At 37.2% G+C, this 22,316-nt stretch overlaps 1 protein-coding gene across 2 annotated transcripts in view; it reads left to right on the forward strand.

Annotated features, from left to right (window-relative positions):
* The window catches only part of THSD4 (thrombospondin type 1 domain containing 4), a 237,679-nt gene that overhangs the window by 128,989 nt on the left and 86,374 nt on the right, over positions 1–22,316 (forward strand). Inside the window, exon 1 of one of the 2 annotated variants that reach the window (XM_014873977.2) lies at positions 19,626–19,761. The exons of the other annotated variant lie outside the window; for it this stretch is intronic. Within the exon in view, the coding sequence (XP_014729463.1) occupies positions 19,690–19,761 (72 nt within the window). The 5' untranslated portion in view covers positions 19,626–19,689. Of the gene's footprint in view, positions 1–19,625; positions 19,762–22,316 lie in introns of those variants that run through there. 2 annotated transcript variants of the gene reach the window in all.

The raw sequence follows: 22,316 nt of genomic DNA on the forward strand, positions 1-22,316 counted from the left end.
GTCTAATGCTGAATACAGGGAACAGTCATTTTTGAGAAAACAATGCTTTTAGAGATATTTTTACATTTTTGTTGCTTTATGGGGGAGATTTTCCCAAAGCAGTAGGAAAGATGAACACAACAGATATGCTGACTTGCACTATGATCTTTGGTTCTTTTGCACTTCAGGTGCTTTTGAAAATTCCCCCAAGGGCAAGGTGGGTTCTTGACTAAATGGGTTTCATCAACTTTTCTTTGGATTTGCTAAGCATTAAATATTAATTATTAGAAGTTGAATGTGAAACTCAAGATGGAGTTTTGCTTTTGGAAATCTTTTGTAGCATTGCCTTGTTTCATGAGCAGATCTTTTAGTGAATTGAAGAAATTCAAATCTCACAGGGTGAGCTCCAGTTTTCTATTTGTCCTTATCTTTGATGTCAGTGGCAATCCCTTGAGGGTCATGAAGGAAACATTCTCAGGAGCTCTGTGGGTCAGAAGTGCATGTCCTGATTCTGATCACTGTCACTGACAGATCTCTGCTCCCCTGAAGAGGAAGGGCATTTATATGAAAGTTGATGGATGTTTAGGAATGTCTTTTTTTGTACCCATTGTATCTGCAGTCTGTGTCTTACTGCACAAGGAAAATGTTTTTGCCATCCACAGATTCTGTCAGGAAAGGATTAAAAGTTCAGGAAAACAATGGAAAAGCTGTATCATCTTTAATTGCTTGATAAACTACAGCTCAAAGCCATTAATGATTATAATGTTAATGGAATGTCATTGTTACAGTACTTGTGTCATTAACAGAGAGAGAAAACCTCTTTGAAAATTAAATAAAGAACTTGGCCTTGTTTGTTTCTAGTAGGACAAGGTGCTACAGCCTGGTGCACAGTTTTTACTTGTTTAATAACTAATTTAAGGTGTCCAGTTGAGTTTTGCAAGTATGTACTTTTATTGTTTTATGAAGAGTGTTTCTTAAATACATTCTTTAATTTTCCATTTTAATTTTTTTGTTTTGCCCATTTGGTAAGCATTTTAAATCATGACCTGAATAACTTTATATAATGTCTCTCAATAGATCCTGAGATAATCCCTTCAAAATTATTACTCCTAGTGTCTTTGCTTGGATACAAAGTGCTCATAGTATGCAACTAAATGGATGTTACATTGCTATTTCACAGGATGTTGACAAGAGGCACTTACCTGTGAGCTCACACTAGAGCAGTGGGAGTCTTAACTCCTTTAGTTCCTGCACCTTTTTTCATCATCACACTTGTCTTCCAGTTTCCCATCTCAGTTAATAATGAGTATTAGTCAGAGTCCTTCTCTGCCCACTTGATTCCCATCTTTTCATTATCAGCTTCTTCCATTCCATTATTGAGTGTGAGCTTTTGTTACTAACAAGTGTTCTCCAGCCTCTTCTTACTCCTGACTCCTCATCACTGCAATGTTCAAAGTCCTCCAGGAATGTTTTTCATTTTAGCCAAGGGACCACACAGCTAGGAAAAGATCTGCACAGGGAAAAAGAACGTAGTGCACAAAGAATATAATCCTTTGTTTTGCCATTTTTAATGGCCCTTTTCTGTGCACACTTAAGTTCAGCTGGAATGTTCATATTTGCAAACTTAGAGTGCAACTGTGCTGCCTTCTTGTCTTTCCACAATTCTAAGAAACCCTTTATTCACTGTTTCCTGTTTAGGGTCTCTTGTGTCAGGGGATGGGTAGTGGATACCTGCCTGATCATGTTTTTATGTAGTAATACTGGTTAAAAAGTTACTACTCTATAGACAGCTACATATTGTGTACAAAAACATCATTGGGAATAATCTGTAAAATATCTTAAGCTAGCCTGGCTTTGGGAAGACTAAAGCATTATTTTGATGCAGCAGTGAAAGGTGATTAGATCACACCTAATTAAAATGCAAAATTTTTACCAGCTCATGACCAGCTCAGACAAACAGTAACTTTCCCACTGTTTAAGAGTTCAATTAAAAATATTTTGAAATATCTAACATTTGTTGCATTCATATTGTGCTTAAATAAGCAGTAATGGCATCAGATGTCAGCCTGAATTTATGACATTAATTGCTATTGTAAGTTGCTCTCCTGCCCTGTATATTTTCCATACTAATCCTGACTTCTGCTGGAAACGGAATGGAACTATAGTTAGCTAGTAAAACTGTATAGCCAAAAGCAGAAATCTGATTGGAATAAGATTATATTTTATAAGTATTAGCCCACAGCTTAGAAACAATATGGTGAAAAGTCCCAAGTTTTGAAAACATGGTGAGGAAAATGTATTTGGTGTATTTGGAAAGTTTGTTTGGTAGACCAATCAGGATGGGTTAGAACAATAAAAAGTCCTGTGCCTGAGTTAGCCAATTGCTCTGTCAGCCTGACAACATGAATGGCATCAGTGTATATTTCTTAAACTTTAACAGATGCTAAACTGTCACAGTGTTCTAATTCTCTTCATGGCTCAGCTCTTTGCTGCTTGATAAGTCAACTGAATTTAATCTTGCATGAAGTGAAGTATCTTAAATGTGCAGGGTTGTGCTCCTTCCATTAAATCAACAAGTGCCCCAGTGTTGTATGATACTGTGGAATCCTGTGGATTTCAGTTGAAAGGTTGCCTAGTTTTGCCTCTTTAGTTGATCAGAGTTTGATGTTTGTGCCAGATTTTGCTCTGTTTGTTGAATAAAAAAATGTAGAACAGAAGACAGGAAATTAATACAAATATTAAGACTACCAAGTAAAACAAAAAGTTATTAATGAACTCACATCAACCACTTAATTACCCATTAAAGTCATTGGCATAATTTTTCATACTGTATTAGTAGAAGCATATTCAAGAGACATTCAGTGACATCTGTCTGAAACATGCCTTTCCTTTTTTCAGCTATTACAAAGAACATTCTGTTTAACTTTCATTTTGGTTTGTTTGCATAGTGACAGCAGTCTAAAATAATTTCTAGCTTACTTGCATATGTATACTAAATTTCCCTGGTGTCACCAGCTATTTGATCACAGAATCATGGTAGCTGTCCTTGACAGATAGTTAATGCAGAAGCTTATCTCAAGCTGTGTAATGTGAATTGTAAATCAATCTCTTCAGTATTCTTGGTTTGTATAGTACATGCTCTTAACATACACATTATTCTGCACATATAAACTGTCAACTTCAGATGTTTGGAATCTGTATTAACTTCTGTGTAGGATTCAAAACGTGCCTGCATAAGAAGAGAACTGAGGATCACCAAAACTATTTTAGTAAGGAAGTTGCTAATAATTTTCTAGAGAAGTAGTATATAATTTTTTTGTATTGTTCTGAAAATCCTTGCAGGACTGTCATTATTGCAATTACCTGCAAATAACTATTGGGCTAGAAGAAACTCTTGGAGAAATTAGCAGCCTCCATGAGCTGAAAGAATATTGTACAAAAGCCACAAGGACATTTGCATGGCTCTCTAATAAGAAAACAGACACATGAGCAGCAAAGACCCGTGGAGGCTTTTCCATTACTTCCTTGGCAACAACTGCACAAAGAGGGAAGCTGTCATTGTGTGTGTGGGATCTGGGCACTTTTAAAACTCGTGTTTCTCATTTTTCTCTTCATTTAGGGATTGACCAGAAGGAATGTTGAATGTAAACCCACTGTAACTTTGGAAGTGATGGTTGGAACTGCATCTTCAAATCAAACTATCACAGCCTAGTAATTTTCTATCTATGTTAGATTTCTCTAAATTTCTCCAATTCTCTAAATTCACTGTTATCTCCAAAATGGTGAAATTTGGTCTTCATTCAATGCTGGTCTTAAAATCCAAACTTGATTTTGAATTACATTTGTATATGGCTGTCCATCTGGATCACAGACAGTTCATTTCACTTGTGCTTAGGTGTAAGAACCTGACTTTTCAGAGTCCCTGACCATTGCCATAAACACAAGATCCCCATTAGCCCTTCTCATATGGCACAATGAAGAGAGAGGACAGAGGGAGCTTTACATGCCATATACCAACAGAATTGCTTCTCTGTATAACTGCAGTTCTTTCTTATTGAAAAGCTAATTTAAGACAAGCCTCTTTTAGGGAAACCAATCCCAAATCCTCAAGTCAGAGGTTGAAGAGGCACATTTGTAAAGAGCTGTTTGCCTCTGGCTGGAAAAATACTAAAGGTAGCTGCAAAGCAAGATTGAAGTTCTATAATACAGCAGTTTATAACAAGTATTAAAGCCCCTATGAGGAATAATTTCATACTGTCTGATTGTCATGTCCGACATTTTTATTGCACAAGTACTTAAGGTGCTGTACTTCTGCCAATGCACAAATGAATTATTTCTAAATGTTTGCTAGAGGATATATGGTCAATGTCCTGGTAGTTCATATGCTTTTACTGTAGAGTTTTGATCTTGATTTATGCAGTTCTATGGCTTAATTTCTAACATATCAGAATTGTCCACTCAATTTACCGTAAGATATTTTGGTTCTAATGGTATTTATTCCAGTATGTATTTCCAGGAATTTTGTCTTAGTTTGAATTCTTTAATAATCACTGCAGGCACACAAGCACGCAGAATATTCAGTGTTCACTCACTTCTCTTATATGAAATACTGATTGGAAAAAGAATGCATTACATAAAGATCCTCACTTTCATGTCACATGGTGGCCAGACACAGCAGCTGAAACCCACATTTAGAAATGAAAACATTTTAATATAGTAAGAGTTGATAGACATGCATCAAAGTGAAATGTTATTTTTGTAGTGATCAGCAGGCTTCAGACCTCCCAGGCTAATCATAAACTTTCCAGGCCAATACAGTTAATTTGTTCTCTTATTGCCACTGGCCTCCCAACTGCCTTTCCAAAGGGAAACGTCACACTTGCTGCAAGCTAGAAAATTAGCAAAAGGCCTTCTTTTTCTGCTTTTGTCTTTAAGCCTGTTATGTGTGTGATACTTTGGTTTGTATATACAGTATCTATGGGTGTGTCTTAGATGTATTCCTGAATAGAACTTGCATGAGCTACCCTCTCCTTCTCTCAGTTTATGTTGTACTGGTTACAGCAACCATCGGTTCAGGCCTCAGCTCTTCCTTGTGCCTCATAACTGGGAGAATAAAAGGGAGGTTTGTGTATTTGTCCAGGCTATCCAGATGTAGAACATTATGCCCAGTGTTACAAACCAGTGAATTTCTACAAAGTTACACCAACCATTTTTAATTGTGTGGAAAAGGCACTTTGAGATGCAGAACAGGTATTCCAGAGGACAGCTTAAGATGATTAAGGTTGCCAGATTGCATCAGGTCAGTCTGGTAAGAGCTTCTTTGAATTGGCAGATGCTGTTTGTCAGTGTGTCAGCAGGCTGGAGTTGAACAAGATACAGACCCTAGAAGTGCTGGACATTTGCAGTTCTCTAAGAAAAAAAAGAAAGGCAGAATTGGAAATAGCACCAACCAAATGAAAGCCAGTCTGAATCTCTGTACAGGTGATGGTCACAGTTTAGCCCTTCTGCTGACAGAATATCAATTCCTGTGATGCTTTGGGAGCTGTATCTGTTACTGCTTACATGTTAAATGAAGCATCCCTGAGTATGCTTTCCTTTTGAAGCTTAAAGAAGCTTTTTATCATCATGATTTCATTTTTCTCTTCAGCATTCCCATGGCTGATGGGTGAAATGAGCACGTTTTAATCAGTTAAAGAAGAGAGCTCTGTGTGTAGTGTGTGCCTGTAAAATACTGCAGGTTCAAAGAGCAGATGAGTGTATAGTTGGACTGAGAACCTTGACATGAATTATTAAAAGAAAGTGGAATTCATTACAGATAGAAGTGTAGAATTTTTAATTTTTCAAAAATATATTTCTGAGTATCTGTTTAAACACATACTTGAATGGAATTTTAGTTGTAAGAGGAAAAATTATCTACAAAGATGTACTGTGATATTATTTTAAAGACTTTGATTTTGCCGTGGTCTCTTTTCCAAATGGAGACAGAACCAGTTACATTTTTAAGAATTCATTGCCTGTTATATGAAATGATAGGGAACTAATCAAGAATCTTAAGACTGTGCTGCAAAAGCATGGTACAGAAGATTGGAAAAGTAAAATCAGTCTACTTCAGAAGTGGTGTGTTTATACTGCTGCATTTGTATTGGATTTAATTGTGTGGAATAGGTGGGTTCACATGCTCAATATATTCCTGAGAATTTCTGTATTCCAGTGTCCCCACAGACTAAGCAAGTATATGTTCAGAGTAAACTTTGTGTGATTGATGTGAGTACTAATATTGGTGGTAAACTGGGGTGTGTTAAGCCTGATTGAATTTATGGCAGAATGCAGAATTAAATGCAGAATTGTCATGCATTGCATAAAAAGTCTCCTCTCGAGCAAATCCATTACAATTAATTTCGTATAAAAGTTTGTATTTCTTAAGCATAATTACAATCCACTTTTCTGAACTTGAAAGTAATTCAAAAAGAACTTCCAGTTCAGAAACGTTGCAAATCTGTCAGTTATACACATACTGTACAAATGATGATCAAGATGGGTGCAGCATGCAATACATTCAACTCTTACAAAAATGTTCTCCATAGTCTTACTGTAACCCATGTAAAAACAGGGTTATCTTAAAATAATTTTTCAAAACTTCTCTGTTCTGATCACATCTGATAAACTTAGTAGCAGTCTCTATTGCAGACCAACTGTTAGCTGTCTTTTTTCCTTGTGTTTTAGGAATTCCATTGATGAGTTTAACTTGAAATTCTTAGTTGCTTAAATGCAAGAAGAGATTTTGCTTTCAGCACTTTTTTCAGAATCACACTTCTGAAATTTTTCTCTGTCCCTTCAAGTGTAAGGTGCACCATCCTGTAACTGATCAAACTGTCCTGTTGGTTTTCAGTTTGGAAGAGGAATGTTAAATTAAGCATAATGAGGATCTCTTTTGGATTAAAACCCTATGTATTCTTCCAATTAAAACAATGTGTTAGACTGCTCATAACATGAAGTTGCTTAGAGAAGGCATTTGTTAAGGTTGGGGTGTCTGTGTGTTGTTTTTCTTCAGCCATACAGTGGACAGTCCTTGCTTCCCATCATGTGTCTAATGAAATAGGTTTTTTAGTCTAGAGTTACCCTTTATGGTGCTGCTGTGGACTTTTTGCTTGTACATTTCTGTAGGTTTTTTTTTTTCCTTTTTCTCCTCATTTTTATGCAAAATGACCAGGTGACAACAGCAGACTTTCTCAATTTTAAAATCTGCTGCAAAAGCTGTATTTGCTTTCAAATCTAAACCTATCCATCACTCTATGTTCCCATGTAAGTACAAGTTGTTTTTGTAATATGGCTATTGTGTGAAGGTGAAAACTAAGTACTGCTGTTGGATTCTCTACACGGGTCTCTGTTTTGAAAGCCCTGCTTGCCAAAGATGTTCTTGTACTTAAATAAGCCTTATGGGCAGGATAATATTGCAAGAGGAATGTGAAGGAGCATTAATATGGCTGAGTGAGGCCCTATATGTTTTCCTTTGAAATATCTTCCCTGCTTGCCAAACCGCCTTGGCAGGGAATAGCATGAAGCCTACATGGGGAATTATGGATGTGTCCTATATTTTTCTCCACAATGAAAGGAATAGTCTGTGGCTCCTACACAGATTGAAAGGCAGGGATTGAAAGTGTTGGGGTGGTAGGACAGACATACTGAAGGGTCTAATTGGTAATCTCCTAAAATACCCTTGGAAGCTGCTTATGCTCTTCCTAGTAATACATGGAATAGGGATTTCTAGAAAACTTTTCTCTTCTTAAATATATTGTTCTTCTAGATACGGATATGAGAATATTTACTAAAACTGACTTTGAATCCTTCACAGTTAAAGTTTTAAAGAGGAAAGGAAAAAAGTCAATTTTTTTTTCTAGAAAGAAAGGTTACCAACCTGAAATCCTGTCTTTACTAAACACTTTCTTTAGTGTCTCTATGTTGCAAGAAATCTTGGTAAGTTATGACATATTACACATCTTAAGAATGAGCTCTTAAAAGCTTTGTTAAGATAAATGCCTAGTATTCAGTGGTAATACTTCATAATAAATATTTTCATTCAAAGAGTAGTGCTTGATTTAATTCTTTGTCTGTTTTGGCTTTGGATGAGTGGTCATTAGGGTTCCATGGCAGATTGAATTTGTTTAGTGCCATTTACCACCACATTTTAGCGTGTGTACTAAAGTATTGTCTTGATCCACTTACACATAATGTGTTTAGGAATTTGAAACATTACATATTTTGTATGAATTAGACTTCTGGTCTAGCATATTGTGCAGAATTTTGCACTGCAAATTTTTATCTATGAAATCTTTCATAAGAGAGAAGAATATCAGTTCTTTTCAGTTAAAATAAAGACAAAAATCTGTGTGTCATATTAGAAAAATGAAAGAAATGGTTACTGAGATTGAAAGAGAAGCAGTTTTTCCAATCAACCCCACCTTTTCTGATTAAATATAAATTAACTAAGGCACTATAAAACATCTACTTACTTTGCAAGCTTGAGAGGAAAAAAAAAGCAGAGACCCAGCAGTTCAAAACGTTATTTGGATATTTGTGGTTAAGAACAGATGCTGAAAACGTTATCATTGCACTTTATTTGGTGTTTTCTTGGAAAGGGAGACAATGACCATACTTAAGTGTAAGCTTGCTTCAAAAACAAGTAATGACAAATATGCAAACTTAAATAGACAAAACTGCCAGTGTGGAAATGGTGGCTGGATTTGTTTGCTTAGTTGTCACTTGGGGAATTTATGTATCTGTGTGTGCCTTCATTCTCCATGCAGCTGTCCAACATCTTGGCAAATCCCAAAAAACTACAAGTGGACAAAAAAGTAAAGATGAGATAAATAGATTTTTAAATTTTTTTTTTCAAAATTCTTAGTTTTGTCATTGTTTTGGATGCTTGCATGAATCCCTTGACAGAGTCTCTAAACCAGCAGTGGTAAGTGGTTTGCAAAATCCATGTGAAAAAGGCAAATCAAATATAAATCAGGTATGCTGCCAATGGGCTGGCAGGGTTCTCACACTGGTACCCCAGGCAAATAATACCTGGTGAATTCTATGGCATTGGATGTGAGCTAGCACATGGAGCTGTACCTAAAAAATAACTGATATATTAATTGAGAAATAGGTCATTGTGAGCAAGTTTTCCCTGAAACATTGTTGGAAAAGTATTTGAGACATGCTCCACGCAAATATGAAATTATTATATTGAAGAGATTTGGAACTGTGCACGAAATCTTCCAAAGGAAATCTTCCTTCTACAATGAAGGAATTTTCTGTGGGTTTTATTCACTTGATTCTTGTTGGAATTCTGATTGTTTTCCAGCCATGTGATGGTGTTGGCTGCACAGATGTGCTTTTACAACCAGATTTCTCAAACAGTCTGGTTTTATGTCTCTCCACGGGCCTTTAAGATTAGAACTGGTATTATTGCTAGCTTTAACCCATGTAGACAGTCTGAGTATGGGGATAAAGTAATCAGCACCATTTGTGTCTTTCAAAATACACATAGAGAATGTTTCCTCACTTTCTTTGTTCTAGGTGACCTTTGAAGAAGTAATTTTTTTCTTAGTGTTCCTACTAGATTTATTTCTAGATTTATTTACACCTTGTTACCAGCAAACAGTAGTATTTCCAGATTTTGTGCCATTGTGTAGCGATTTTGCACTGTAAAATTAAAACTGAAGGTTTTAATATATATATACTTGTTTTAATATACCAAGGGTTAAGAATTATATATAACTGCTTACAAATAAAATGGCATGCTAAGTGACTTCTTAAGAAAAGTTTTCAGAGTACCAAACAATTTCATGGAGTCATTTTGGGCTTAACTCTCCTCCTTCTATAGCAGAGAAGTGTGCCTGAATTTAGACAAGTTGTTTGTCCCATGAGAAAATTTGACAGTACTGAACTTGTTCCAGTTGTTGGATTTAAAAAGGGAAATTTCAAGTTAAATTATACTGGATATGCTCTGGGTACTCAGAGACTCATTAGCTGTTTATTCAAGTATTTATCGGTTTTGTGACTTGCAAATCCAGCAGTAACTGAAATATTTGAGACACAAGAATGCATAATTATTTTAACATGCTCCTTATCTAGTTTGAGCTGCATATGAATTTTCAGAATTCATACACATGCCATATAACTCAAGATTTAACATAATCTGTAGCTATATGGTTCCAATTTCCTGTGTAGCACAAATCAGCCATGCAGAATTGGTCATTTTCTCTTCAGAAATGCTATGTGTACTTGAAAGACACCTAGAAAAATGGAATGAAGTCTCCTCTACCTGTGTGCTTCCCAAGCTTTTAAGCATGTGGTACCACTGTCCAGACAGCTGCAAGACTCCACTGAAGGTTCACTTTGTTCTAATGGGCAGCATGTATTTAATGGGATTACTTTAAAAACAAGTCCATTTATAAGATAAACTATCCAAAAAATCTACAGTATAAACAATCAGATTCTTGAGAATTTTGTTTTTATCAAGGCAATAAAGATGCACAGTTTCTATTTATTTGGAAAGAATTTGTTCATTTTTATACATCTGCAGAGAAAGAGAAGCCTTGTTCTAGCACTGCAGCTATGCTTCTAATTTGTACCTAATTTGCACCAGCAGTGTAACTGATCTGCTGGTACTGTGTGGTTTTGACCTGGCATGGACCCCCAGTGATGAAAAATGAGCCTTTAGTCTACTAACAGGGTACATTTTGACCCAGGCTGGTGTTAATTCTTTTAATTTGCAATACATTAGATGTGTGCTGAGGTCAGACAGTCCTGTTGGTAGAGATGGTGAATTGGGAAGATGGAATTAAACAGAATATGGAGAGATTTTTGGGAAGGAATAGCTGCATCTTTGACTCAGGAGTTTTGTAGCTACATGGGAAAAGCTGAGATGTGCTTGCTGCATAAAGCATAGGCTACAGTACTCTGAGATTAGTTCTCTCTGGTCACTTCAGGTAACTTGGGATGTGTAATGAAATGACTTTGGAAACCTTCCTTCTCTTTCTTCCTGTATTTGGATTCTGGGGGAGTGTTTAATCCAGTGCATTTTGACCAGCATTGCAATTAAATCCCAAGTTTTCAGTCAAACGTATACATTTCCTTTGGCAACAAAACAGCTATTTTCCTTTGCTTTTCCTGTCAGAAGACAGTGGAAGCCTGATATTCCTATAAACTATAAAAAATACAATTTAAACATGATAAAAGTATTTTAAGACTTTTTTCTCTTCATCCTTTGGATCTTAATCTGATTCAGTACCTCTGTGACATCAGAGAATGGAGGTGCCTGTGCTGCAGGATTGTCCTTGCCTCTGGTTCTGTAGCATGACTCCTGCTGGGATGTTGACTTTGTTTTGTTCCATGGAATGCTGCTCTAGTCCTGTCCCCTAATTAGTTTGTGAGATATGTGCAGTACTGACTCCTTCTGATGTTACCTCTATTTCAAGACTGTTTATCTGCTGCCAGATACAATCTCTTCTTCCTTTTGCTTGGTTGATTTCTACTACTGCTGGCCCTCTGTTTATGTAGTTAGAAAAGGGAATTTTGGCCTAGGCACAGATTTTCAGGGCTCTGATGATTCTAATCAGCCTTAATGGCTCTGACCAGCCTCACCCTGGTGCTCACCAAGGCTACCTTAATAGCCACCTTTAAATTCAGCCCTGGGCCTCAAGTCCTGCCTTGGAGGCAACCTCAGTGTGGCTCAGCCTGAGCCCTGTGTGTCCCTGGGCAGGGCCCTGCTGCTCTGCCCCCTGCTCCATGGACTGCTGGCTTGGCTTCACCCTGGGCCTGCCTTGGCACTCCAGATTTGTTTGGCCCCGGATCTGCCCTTGTCTGACGTGTGGAGGAGTGGGATGCAGTCCTGGCCAGTGAAAGCACCTGCCTTGCTGCCCTTGTTGGAACTTGACACCTGACTTCCATCCCTTTAGGGAGCAGCTGTCACTGCTGTCAGTGCTCCCTGACAGTTTTTGAAGGTGGCTGATACTGTTTTATTGCTTTGGTAATGTAGTAAGCATGAAAAATATCAGCCAGCAGAGCTTTGTCTTCATCCTTAGTTGGCAGGAGGTGATGCTCATTTCTTACAGAAGTAGATTTTACCATAATGTTTTTTACACAGTTCCTATCTGCATATTGGCCTAGCATGACACTTGATCCACTCCTGGGAAGGACTCACAGTGATCTTCAATGTTCTGCTTTCCTCAGTCTCAAAGAATATCACTATTGCTTTGAGATTTTTACCAGTGTAGAAAATAAAAGATCAGGGAGTGTATATGCAGGAAAACATGTTCTACCAGGGCTTCTTCCTCTGAAAGAATTTCAAGAATGTTTCCAAGCAAAACTGAAAATTACTTTTACATTCACAGTCCTACCTGGTTAGTTTTCTCTTGGACACAGCTTGTTCCCATCATTTTATGATGGCATGTTTAAGGTAGCTGTCATTGGGACACTTGGGAAAATGGGTGTTACCACTAAAATCTAGTTTCCAAGTTTTTTTGTTTGGACCTGAAGAGACTCTCTTTTATAATTCTGTTCTTATAGGAGGATTAATGGAGTAGGTTGTGGCCTATTGTGTTATGCCATTTGGCACTTTTTTTTTTTGTACTTCTCTGTTTATTTGGTTTTATAATTAAAACAAGTATACTTATATGATCCAGATCTTATTGTACCTTTAAATTACTTTCTACATGTAGAATTAAAAGTATCAACCTTTACCCCTCATGAAGAAGTGAAAGATTTGAAAATATTCTGATTCAAACTCATATTTAGAATGTTCTACTTAGGAGGAGACTTAATTTTCCCAGGAAATAGATCTGCATTATTTGTATAATTTACAATTAATTTGGTGTAGTTACAGATTATTTAGAATTTTTCATGGGGATTTATTTTTTTAACGGACCAACAGACCTAGTCTCATTTCTCATTTTAGGTAAAGTATCCAAATACAGCACTGGCACCAAGTAGAGGTTTATTCCAGTTTTGTGGCAGTTGCAAAGGAACAGCTTCAAATATTCTAAAGGATAAAGTCTGCTTTTCCTTTGGGTCCTATTTTTAGTGGCTGCTCATTTGCCACACTTCAACAGGAAACACAGATCCAAATGCTTTATGTGAAACTTGGGTGATGAGAGGTAGTTTTCTAGAAATATGTGTCTCTTTTGTCATGCATACAGAAAAGGAGATTAAATATGATCCATCAAAGAATTCTTTTCCTTTTGGTTTCACCACTCTTTTGTGTATAGGAATAGGAAGAAGACAGCATGAATAATGTTGAAGAATATGTTATGAAAATACTTAAGAAAATAATATCAAAGTTTAAGTGGGAGGATATGGTGCATAAAATCTTAATGCCTTATTAGGAAAGCAAAGACATTGATTAACAAACACAGAAATAAATTTTTTTTGTCACAAGATGAATGGTAGTAATAAAAATTAGAAGTTCAAAGAATGGTGTCCACTTGCTCTGTAGTGAAAACGTAGTGTTGGTCAGAGGAAGGAATGCCTCATAAATGTCATCTTATTCTCTTTGCACTATGCAACTACTGTCTGGGGAGGCAAAGAGGTGCTCTGAGACTTGGGATATAAACCAGAATTCTGTCATCAAAATACAGAAAACTGGAATATGGCCATGAAAAATACACATTCTAGCTCAGCCCTGGGCAGGTGATAACCAAAGGTCCTTTCCTCCCTCTAGCACATCGTAATGCCAGAAAGGGGAGAGGGATAATAGATTTAGTAGCAAAGAAAAGATTCAAGATGATAAATCAATTTGAGGTTAATATTCAGCTCTTTGAAGTCGGACCTTCTTAGCCAAGTCTGGCTTTGTAATCAAAAGTTTTAGCTTTAAGAAGTCAAGAGTAGGGAGAAGAGGAAGGAAATGCTCAGATTTTCCTCTTCAGGGTTTGAGTGTAGTTTAGAAGCACCGTGCACTGCCAGTACTGTGGTAGAAAAGAGGAGAAAACGGGGTGGCCATGAAGGTAACTCGTTATTATGGAAGGAACTGACAACTTCCACTGCTGTAACCTGTGCTGGGCTGACCTAAGTATAGACCAATGTTTGAAACTTGCTTTGTGATGCTGTTTTCACAGCATAATAACTTTTAAATGGTGTGTACTTTCTAAACTGATCTCTATTTCCTCACAAAAGAGAAAGAAAAGGATGAGAAACGGAGAAGAAGTCAAACAAGTGGAAAAATGAGAATTGTGAAGTTTAGGAAGGGAAATAAGCAGGAACAGAAGTTGAAAATTAAGTTGGAATGTAGAGAACCAATAAAAGTATTAGGACACAAAGTGATTGTATGGAGTAATTGATTACAAACCCTTTAAAGAGCACTTTTGCACAGCATTTTGTCCTTTCCATAACAGTGGGATCCAAAAGCTATTAGACATATAGATGGAGAAGTAAATCTCTTGCTTCATTATGTAAGGTAGCAGCAGGAGACATGCAATGGAGTATTCTGGTAGCCAAACAATATTTCAGTTTTAGGGACTTAGCTATCCCCCTGAAATGCTTCTTTGTACAAGATATTGTGTGAAGTCAACTGGTTTCCTAACAAAAAACTGAGCAAAAGGATACAAATAAAAGCTGTGAGTTACTTGGGAAAGTGTTGGTATTTCATATACTAAATGAAGTTAAAACTTCAACCAAGAAAGAATGCTGAGGTGCAGTGGAATATGTGTGAGCTTCTGGTACTTGTTTCCTCCTTAACCCTCAGGCTGCAATCATAGCTCACCCTTTGTCTTCCTCCCCAAGCTGTGTGGGTTTGGTTTTATTCAATGGCATCCATAAAAGTCCAAGCACTCCTTGGTCCTTCTTGTACCTGTTGTGATTTCCTCTGCTGAAATCCAGATTCAGTGTGATCATGGCTCTTCCAAAAGGACTGCAATAGCAACACTTGCTTTAGCTGTAGAAGACAGAGGATAGGAGAGAATCTCATCCTCTTTCATCACCCTGTGTGCCAGTGAAATGCAGACACCAGGGGAGCAGATGTATAATCCCTTCACAGGGGTAAAGAAATCCCTCAGTGCTTCAGCTGCAGTATTTCCTGAATCCAAGAAGGTAGGGAAAGGCATTTTTCTGTATCCATCCTTCTCAAGTACACTGGTTTTTTTTCCAAGGAAAATGCATTATTTCTGCCGTCTAAATTTACCTGTCTGCTCAAGGTACACATAATTTGGCAAGATACTTCTTTATTTCAAGTGTTTAATTTAACACAAACATTACTTTAAAAATAAAAGAAAACAACCTCATAGAAGAAATTTTGAGTAAAATGTTATGGTCAGTGTCTTTCAGTAGTTCAGGCTAAAGCACAGTGGTAATTTATTTTAACCTTACTACATCTGAATAATTAATTCAGAAAGGAATGCTTCCTGGCAAAAATGAAATGAGGTAATGATTGGAAATGCCTATCTGACAGCTATAAATATGGCAGCCATCTTTACACATGACTTCATCAACATAAAAATTTTCTCCCTTCCTTCTTTTTTTTAAGTAACCTGTAGATCACCAATTGGAAAAAATGACCAATTAAAATAAAACCAAAGCACACTAGATTTTCCACTTGATCATGTAATTTGTACTGAATTTCTTGTACATTCAGCCTTTTTCCTCCTCTGTTAAATTTTTACATGGAACATTGAACCTTTTCTTAAATAGTGGTAGAATATGCAGTGTCTACTGCTTTTCCTGTTAGTGATTCCTGGAAGATGGTGTCTGTCCAAAGCAAATGAATGCTATTTTAAATACTTGTTTTAAGAAACAGCTGAAGGTCTTGTTGGTTATGCTGTAGCAGCAAATTTGTTTTGACCTTCTTAAATAGTTCTTTGGTTTAGGTGTTTCAGCTGAGCAGATTCAGTGGCACTGATGTTGCACCTGTAGTGACAAAACATGAATTAGAGTAATTAGTTTCACTTGGATGCAAAATGCACAGAAATTGTCATTGTGTTGTTCTAAAGTAAGTCAGCCTGAAATATGCAGTAGTCATCGTCCATGTTATCTTGCTTTAAGAGTTTGAGAGTTAAGCTCTACAAACATTGAGACTGTAGGAAGTAGAAAGGAAGTCTTTAAAAGCTTGTTTTATCTCGTTTTTTGTCTATTGTTACTTTTATATTAGAAATTTGGTCAAGTTTCTAAGCTAATATACCTTTAGCAGAAAGCAGTAACTGTGATATTTAACAAAGTTTGACAAACTCGTCCTCATTTGAAATTCAGGTGCAATTGCATCAGCAGGAAGGTAGTAAGCAAACTTAATAAACTAATTGATATTTACTAACCCTTTGAGACTGACAGCTAATTTTTTCACAGATGAATGTGAGTACTTTCTTAATAAGAACTGACTATCCAAAGGTACTGTTTTTGTTCTGTGTATTTTTATTTCTGAGAATAAGAGATAGGAACTTTTCCCCAAAACATTCTGATGGCTTTTTCTGATTTTGGTTTTTGTTTTTCTTTTTTTTTTTTAAATGATAATTTTGGATCTTCTATCTCAATTATATACCTAAAATAGTTATGCTATTATTTTTGCTATGTTTCTCAGTAAAAGCAAAGGTGGTTTTATGTTGAAATTAAAGACATCTTATTTCTTCCATTTTACTGTTGCAAGGTATTTTGTTTTCTTTATCTGCTACTGTACAGCTTCATATCTGAAATAGCTCATGAGTTATAAACTGATTTTTTTCTGTTGCCCCAGTACTTTTGTAATCTCCAGTGTAGTGATTGTTGAGGTTTGCAGAGAAGTTCTGATCTTGGTTGCAGCAGTGCAAGTTGGACATAGTGTTAAGTTTCAAGTTGCTTGCTGTGTGCTGCAAAGAAAGGCTGTGCTTGTGCATATGAAGCAGCACAATTCCATCCAGGTCAGTGGGATAAAGCTTGAAGGCTCAGGAGCAGGTATGAACAGATCTCTTTCTTCACATGGAGAACAGAGCACCAGCTTTTGAAATGCAGGGAATTCTGCCTGTATTTTTCATAGAGGAAAAATTAAATGCATATGGAAAGAATTAGTTATGTGACTTATTAAATGGGAATGTAGTACAGTTTTCTGTGCTCAGAAACTCATCTTAGTAATATTTAGTTAGACTTCAGTAAGGTTGTTCATTATTTGCAGGAAATACACAGCTCTGTGGATCAGCAGAGAGGAGACTAAAATCACAGGTAGTCTTCATTTTCTTAAATTTGCTTTTCTGCCTGCCATTAAAGAAGAGAAGTTTGGCAATATTGTGCCTGTGCTATATATTTATTCAGAAAAACTAGTTCACTTTGTGAAGAGCAGCATAACAAGAGAGTTTAATTTTATGGAAGCAGTAGTCAATCTACATGATGAAGCTTTCGTCACTGGGGCTTTTGTTACACACTGCAATCTGAAATGGTTCTTTTAAAACTTTTCCAAGCACTGAATCTATTTTCAAAGTATCATAGTTGCAGCTCTTCTACTGGAAGTGTTTTGAACTCCAGTTTAGTTGGCAGTTTGCTCACTATCCTTTTTCCTTTTGTGGTACATCTAAATATTTCAAAAAATATGGAAGGACATATTGGCTTCTTGACAGGGTTTTGATGGAAAATTTCCTTAAGTTTATTTGACTTTACATTTTTAGTCTGAAGACTTTGCCATAGGCAAGCAGTGTACGAAATGCCTGTAATGGCAGCTCTGCTTTTAGCTGTCAGCACCAGAGTATAATCTGCAAACCTTCAGCTTGCCTTAAAAGGGGAGAAAATACTTCTTCACTGAAAGTCTTGAAGGGAGGTGTTGTATTTGTGAGAACAACATAGTAATGGAGAGTTCTCAATGATTTTTGTCAGCAAGTACCATTAAGGTTACAGTGTCACGTTTTCAGAAGCTGCAGATTTGGGCTGTCAGTCACCATTCTTCAGAGTTCCCAGCCAACTGCCTGTGATCATTGAGATCATTTGGAAGCACCACTCTTGAGGTCCATACTGAAACTCTCATCCTGGCTTCTTAAATGTTCTTAAGCTTGTACTGCTCCCTCCAGGGGATTCATCTGAAGAGGATTCTTGTGCCATTGAGACCCCCAGTCCTGCCTGGCCTGGTCCCTGGCATGCCCTCAGTGCTCACAGGCACTGCAGTGGTGCTGCCAGGAGCACAGCACTGCAAGGCTGCGTGTCAAAAGGGCAAGAAAAGGTTGGCCCGTGAAAGGTGGTCTGCTGATTTGAAAGGTGAAAATGGGCAAGCAAGCTTTTCTGTAGGTGCTGAGCTAACACGGCATTGTGAGACACTTAGGCAGGAGAAGGTCAGATCTTTATGGGCAATAGGGGGAGTCTGTAAAAGGAAAGAGCTGAGTGGGAAGATGTACAGTGACAATGTAAATAGAGGTCAGACTTTGCCTTGCTGGAGAACCGGATATCCATATGCAAAGAGAACAGAATCTGGACTTCCATCAGCAGTGTGAATGCTGATTTTCTATACTGCTTTGGGAGTTTGACTGTATTTAATTGCAGTTCTCAGGAAGACTATTTTATCTTTCACCTCACACAGGAGAGGAAAAGAATGGTTGGTAAAGCTAGTTTAAAAATAGCCTGAGGAGTCTGACATACTCAGCTGTGTATACAAAGTTCACCAAATTACAAAAAGAAATATAATACTTAGTAATGGTGTTCTTCTCAATTTCACCAACATTTTTACTTCCTCACTCCTAAAATGTTGAGATATTTTCAAGTACCTGTATTGTGAGTTCATGCGGTTTACTGTCTGACATACGAGACCAGGTTATTCTTGGGTCATATTTTTGAGATTTCCCCTGGAACCATATGGATAAGAACTATGTATTTACATGAAAGATGAGAATATAGTGTGTTTTTTTGGCTTCAGGAGCTGGAACTTTAAGAAAGGCTTGCACTTCTGCTTGCTTAGTCAAAGCAGGTTATTTGATGGGTTGGATTGTTATAAATCAAAATTTCTTTTCTTCAGCTATAATATACAAATGAAAGAGAGACTACATCCATATGCTAGTCCAGGATTATCCTAAAGGAAAGAGATCCATTTCAGGAAGCAGTTGTAACATTCTAGAGAGCAAATGGGCACCTGGGTTCCCCTGGGCTGTTGCCCTGGGGTATTGGTGAGAGGCAGCACGATCAGCTCGTTCGGGTTGCAGGACTGTGCTTGTGTAGGGCTGATTGTAAAACCATAGGTTGCTTCCTGGTTAGATTTTAATTTCTGATTTATGTATTACAAACTTGTGAATAAAAGGAGGTGCTGTACCTTTAAGTAGCACATGCCGTCTAACCATCAACAGGCATCTCTTGCAGCAGCTTTAGCCTGTTTCTCCAATCATGCCTGCCTAAGTCAATAACGCTTTGCCAAAGCTCCTCGTGCATTAAAGGTTACCGTTTAGCTTGTTCCATGAATCACAGCAGATGCTTAACTTGGCAGTGACCATTTCTGTCCCTCCCCTTCTTCGCTTCGTACTGACTGCAGCCCCCCACCCAGCTCAGTGCTGGCCGAGCCCCCTCCCCCAGCAGGGAGAAGTCATTACATGAAGAGATCAACTTACCAGTTGTCTTCAGAGCAGTGGCTGAGAGCAAAGCTCCTGGTCGGACCGTGAGTGCGAGAGAAAGGGGGAGAGGGAGACAGACTCGTACCTACGAGAGCTCAGGGCTGTGATCCTGAGACACAAGTGCATCTGCTAGCTGTTAGTACTTGGCAGAGGGTTTGCTCCTCCAGGGTAGCTCTAACTTTGGGTAATAATGTTTGTCAGCTACCTGATACTAACGTTGCTCTGCTTTCAAACAGCAGTGTTAGCAAGACCTGGGGGTGAGGTAAGCAAAGTACAATGTCTTGTCAAAAACCGTCTTGTCACACTTGCATGTTCTTCGTATCTGTTAAGATGGACTGCGAATGATTTTTATGCTGTTAGATATTTTATAATTGTGCTTGTGTTGTGTAAAAAGCCTTTGCTTTGGTTTAGTTTTGGGGCTTGTTTTGTTCGGGGATTTTGGTTTGATTTTTTGCTTTGGGTCTGTTTGGTTTGGGTTTTTTTCCTTTGCAAAAGGTACTAAAGGAGAATAGTTTGAAACTTAACTTCTCTGGATTTGATATACAATATGCTTTCTGTGAGAGATGACTAATTTGTGAATTTTTCTTTACTAACATGCAGAGAAATATGATACTCTGCAGCAGTAGATGGTAGTGTTTTGTTCATATTTTCTGCAAAAAATCTGCACTAGTGAAAAACTTTTTGCACAGGATACATTTTGGGGATGTGAGCCTGTAAAAGCTCCAGGCTTCATTACTTTAATAACATTCTTTTTGTGCAAATACATGTAATGTTTAGTCTGGGGCAGGGCAGAAAGAACTTGGTTTTTAAAAAACTGTATATCATGTAATTAAATAGGGACTTTATGCATTCCTAATATTCCTAATTCCAAAATCTTGAACGGTGGAATAGAACGGCTCTTTATATGCTTTTAAAAGTTGCTGCTTGATTTATGAAGAGCCATTTTCCAGATTTTTGTCCTCATCAGAGCAGTTTGTCATCAAGTACTTATTTCATACCAAAGCAGAAATTTTCTGCTACTCTTTTGCCATTTGGGAAATAATTCAGCAGGCGTGGTACTGTTAGATATAAAATGTTCCATCTAATGAAATTACTTGCAGAAAACACCTTTGGTACTCATTCTTCCTCACTCTACCTGAAATGGGATGTGTAGCTGTGCATTTTAAATGAATCATTGAATAATTTTGTTCCATAAATATGCCTTCCTTAAGTAAAGCTTTTGAAAACAGTGATTCTGCTTTAAAGCTTTGGTTTTTATTAGTGCTGTCATAACTTAATTGTAGCCTAATGAAGGCCAGATCAATTACTTTCCCTAGTAAACATGGAAGTGAACTGGGAAAAACTCCTTGCCCAACAGTGTGTGGTTGACACTCTCTGTAGCTCACATGTCTAGAAATAAACTTTATTTTGCTTTCAGGATGTTTTAATAAGAGAATCTGTAACAGCTTTGATTCTCGAAAATGTCTCTTAATGAAATCTTGTGCTGCCTTTGATCTAGTTAAAGCAGTGAAAAGTTTTCAGCAGAGCCTCAACAAATTTAAATGGTTTGATGATCAGAGCAACTGGAAGCTGATCATTGCCCTCTAGTTGTCACAGAAGTTTTTAACTTCCTGGTTGATTGTTATGGAGCACAGAAAATGATAGATGGACTCACCTTGTCCAGACTGAGGGACCTTAAAATCTGTGGTGGCTCATATGGAAAATATTTCTGTCACCACTGCATGCACATGTGGTCTTCAGAGATCCATATAAAGAACAAATCTAGAGCAGCAGCAGCGTTGCCTGCCAATTATCCTCGTTAGCAAGTAAAATAAAAGCAATGCTATGTTCTTACCTGGAAATTAATTTCTGCTGTAAAAGTGCAATGTGGAATGTTTTAGCACTGTGATCCATATGGCAAGTACTTCAAACTGGACTGTTTTTCTTCATTTTTCAGCTAATACAGCAGACAGAATATAAAAATTTGGCCTGTTGCTTTATCAATTAATTTTAGATTGTAGATTTTCGTGTAGGTAGTGAGAAATTTTATCCTTTATTAAGTTCATATGCCTAGTTTTTCAAATTCCATAATAAAAAATATACTGTGCCTACTGTTATTAATATAATATTTCTTGGTCCTGCATTGTAAGAGACCACCCGATAATCTTGTGCATTTCCCTGCTCCAGCTGCAGAACCTTGGCTACATAAATATTATTTCTCTAGGAAATTACTCAGTAAAGATTTTTCCTGTGTTTGACAGTGAATTGAAGACAGAGAAAATAAGTGAGAAGCCGATTTTTAAAGGAACCTGAATTGTCATTTTGTGCTCCTTTGAACTGTTTTGTATACTTCTCTAAATATTTTAATTGATTTCTAGGTATGTATTTTTAAAAGTTCTGCTCATAAAAGTGTGAATTTCTGATAGATTATGAAAGTCAATAGGAAGTCGCTTTTCTTGCCAACTTGTTTGTCTGTATTTTAATGCTGCAGAGCTTTAACTATTCAATAAAAGAAAATAACAAAAATTCAAGGTTTTTTTTTCCCCCCATATAATTCTTAAGGAACTCCTAACACTTGTTCTAATGTGTGTATGATTATGTTCTGCTTTTCATTTGTTGTTTATTTAAGGCATGACTTGGCATGAAGTCAGTGAAACTGCATTGCACCACTTTTCCATACAGGAAGGAAATAAGGTTGTACAGATTTGCAACTTGCACCACATTTGTATGGCCAAGCCCAAAGCTCGTCTGTGCTTCTCAGAAAATCACCACATTGAACTCCTGGCAAAACAATGCTTGATCAAGGTTTCCTCCTTCCCACTTCTTTAACCTGGTGGT

Source organism: Sturnus vulgaris, chromosome 13, assembly GCF_052056855.1.
Source record: "Sturnus vulgaris isolate bStuVul1 chromosome 13, bStuVul1.hap1, whole genome shotgun sequence".
In the NCBI taxonomy this organism is placed as follows: domain Eukaryota; kingdom Metazoa; phylum Chordata; class Aves; order Passeriformes; family Sturnidae; genus Sturnus; species Sturnus vulgaris.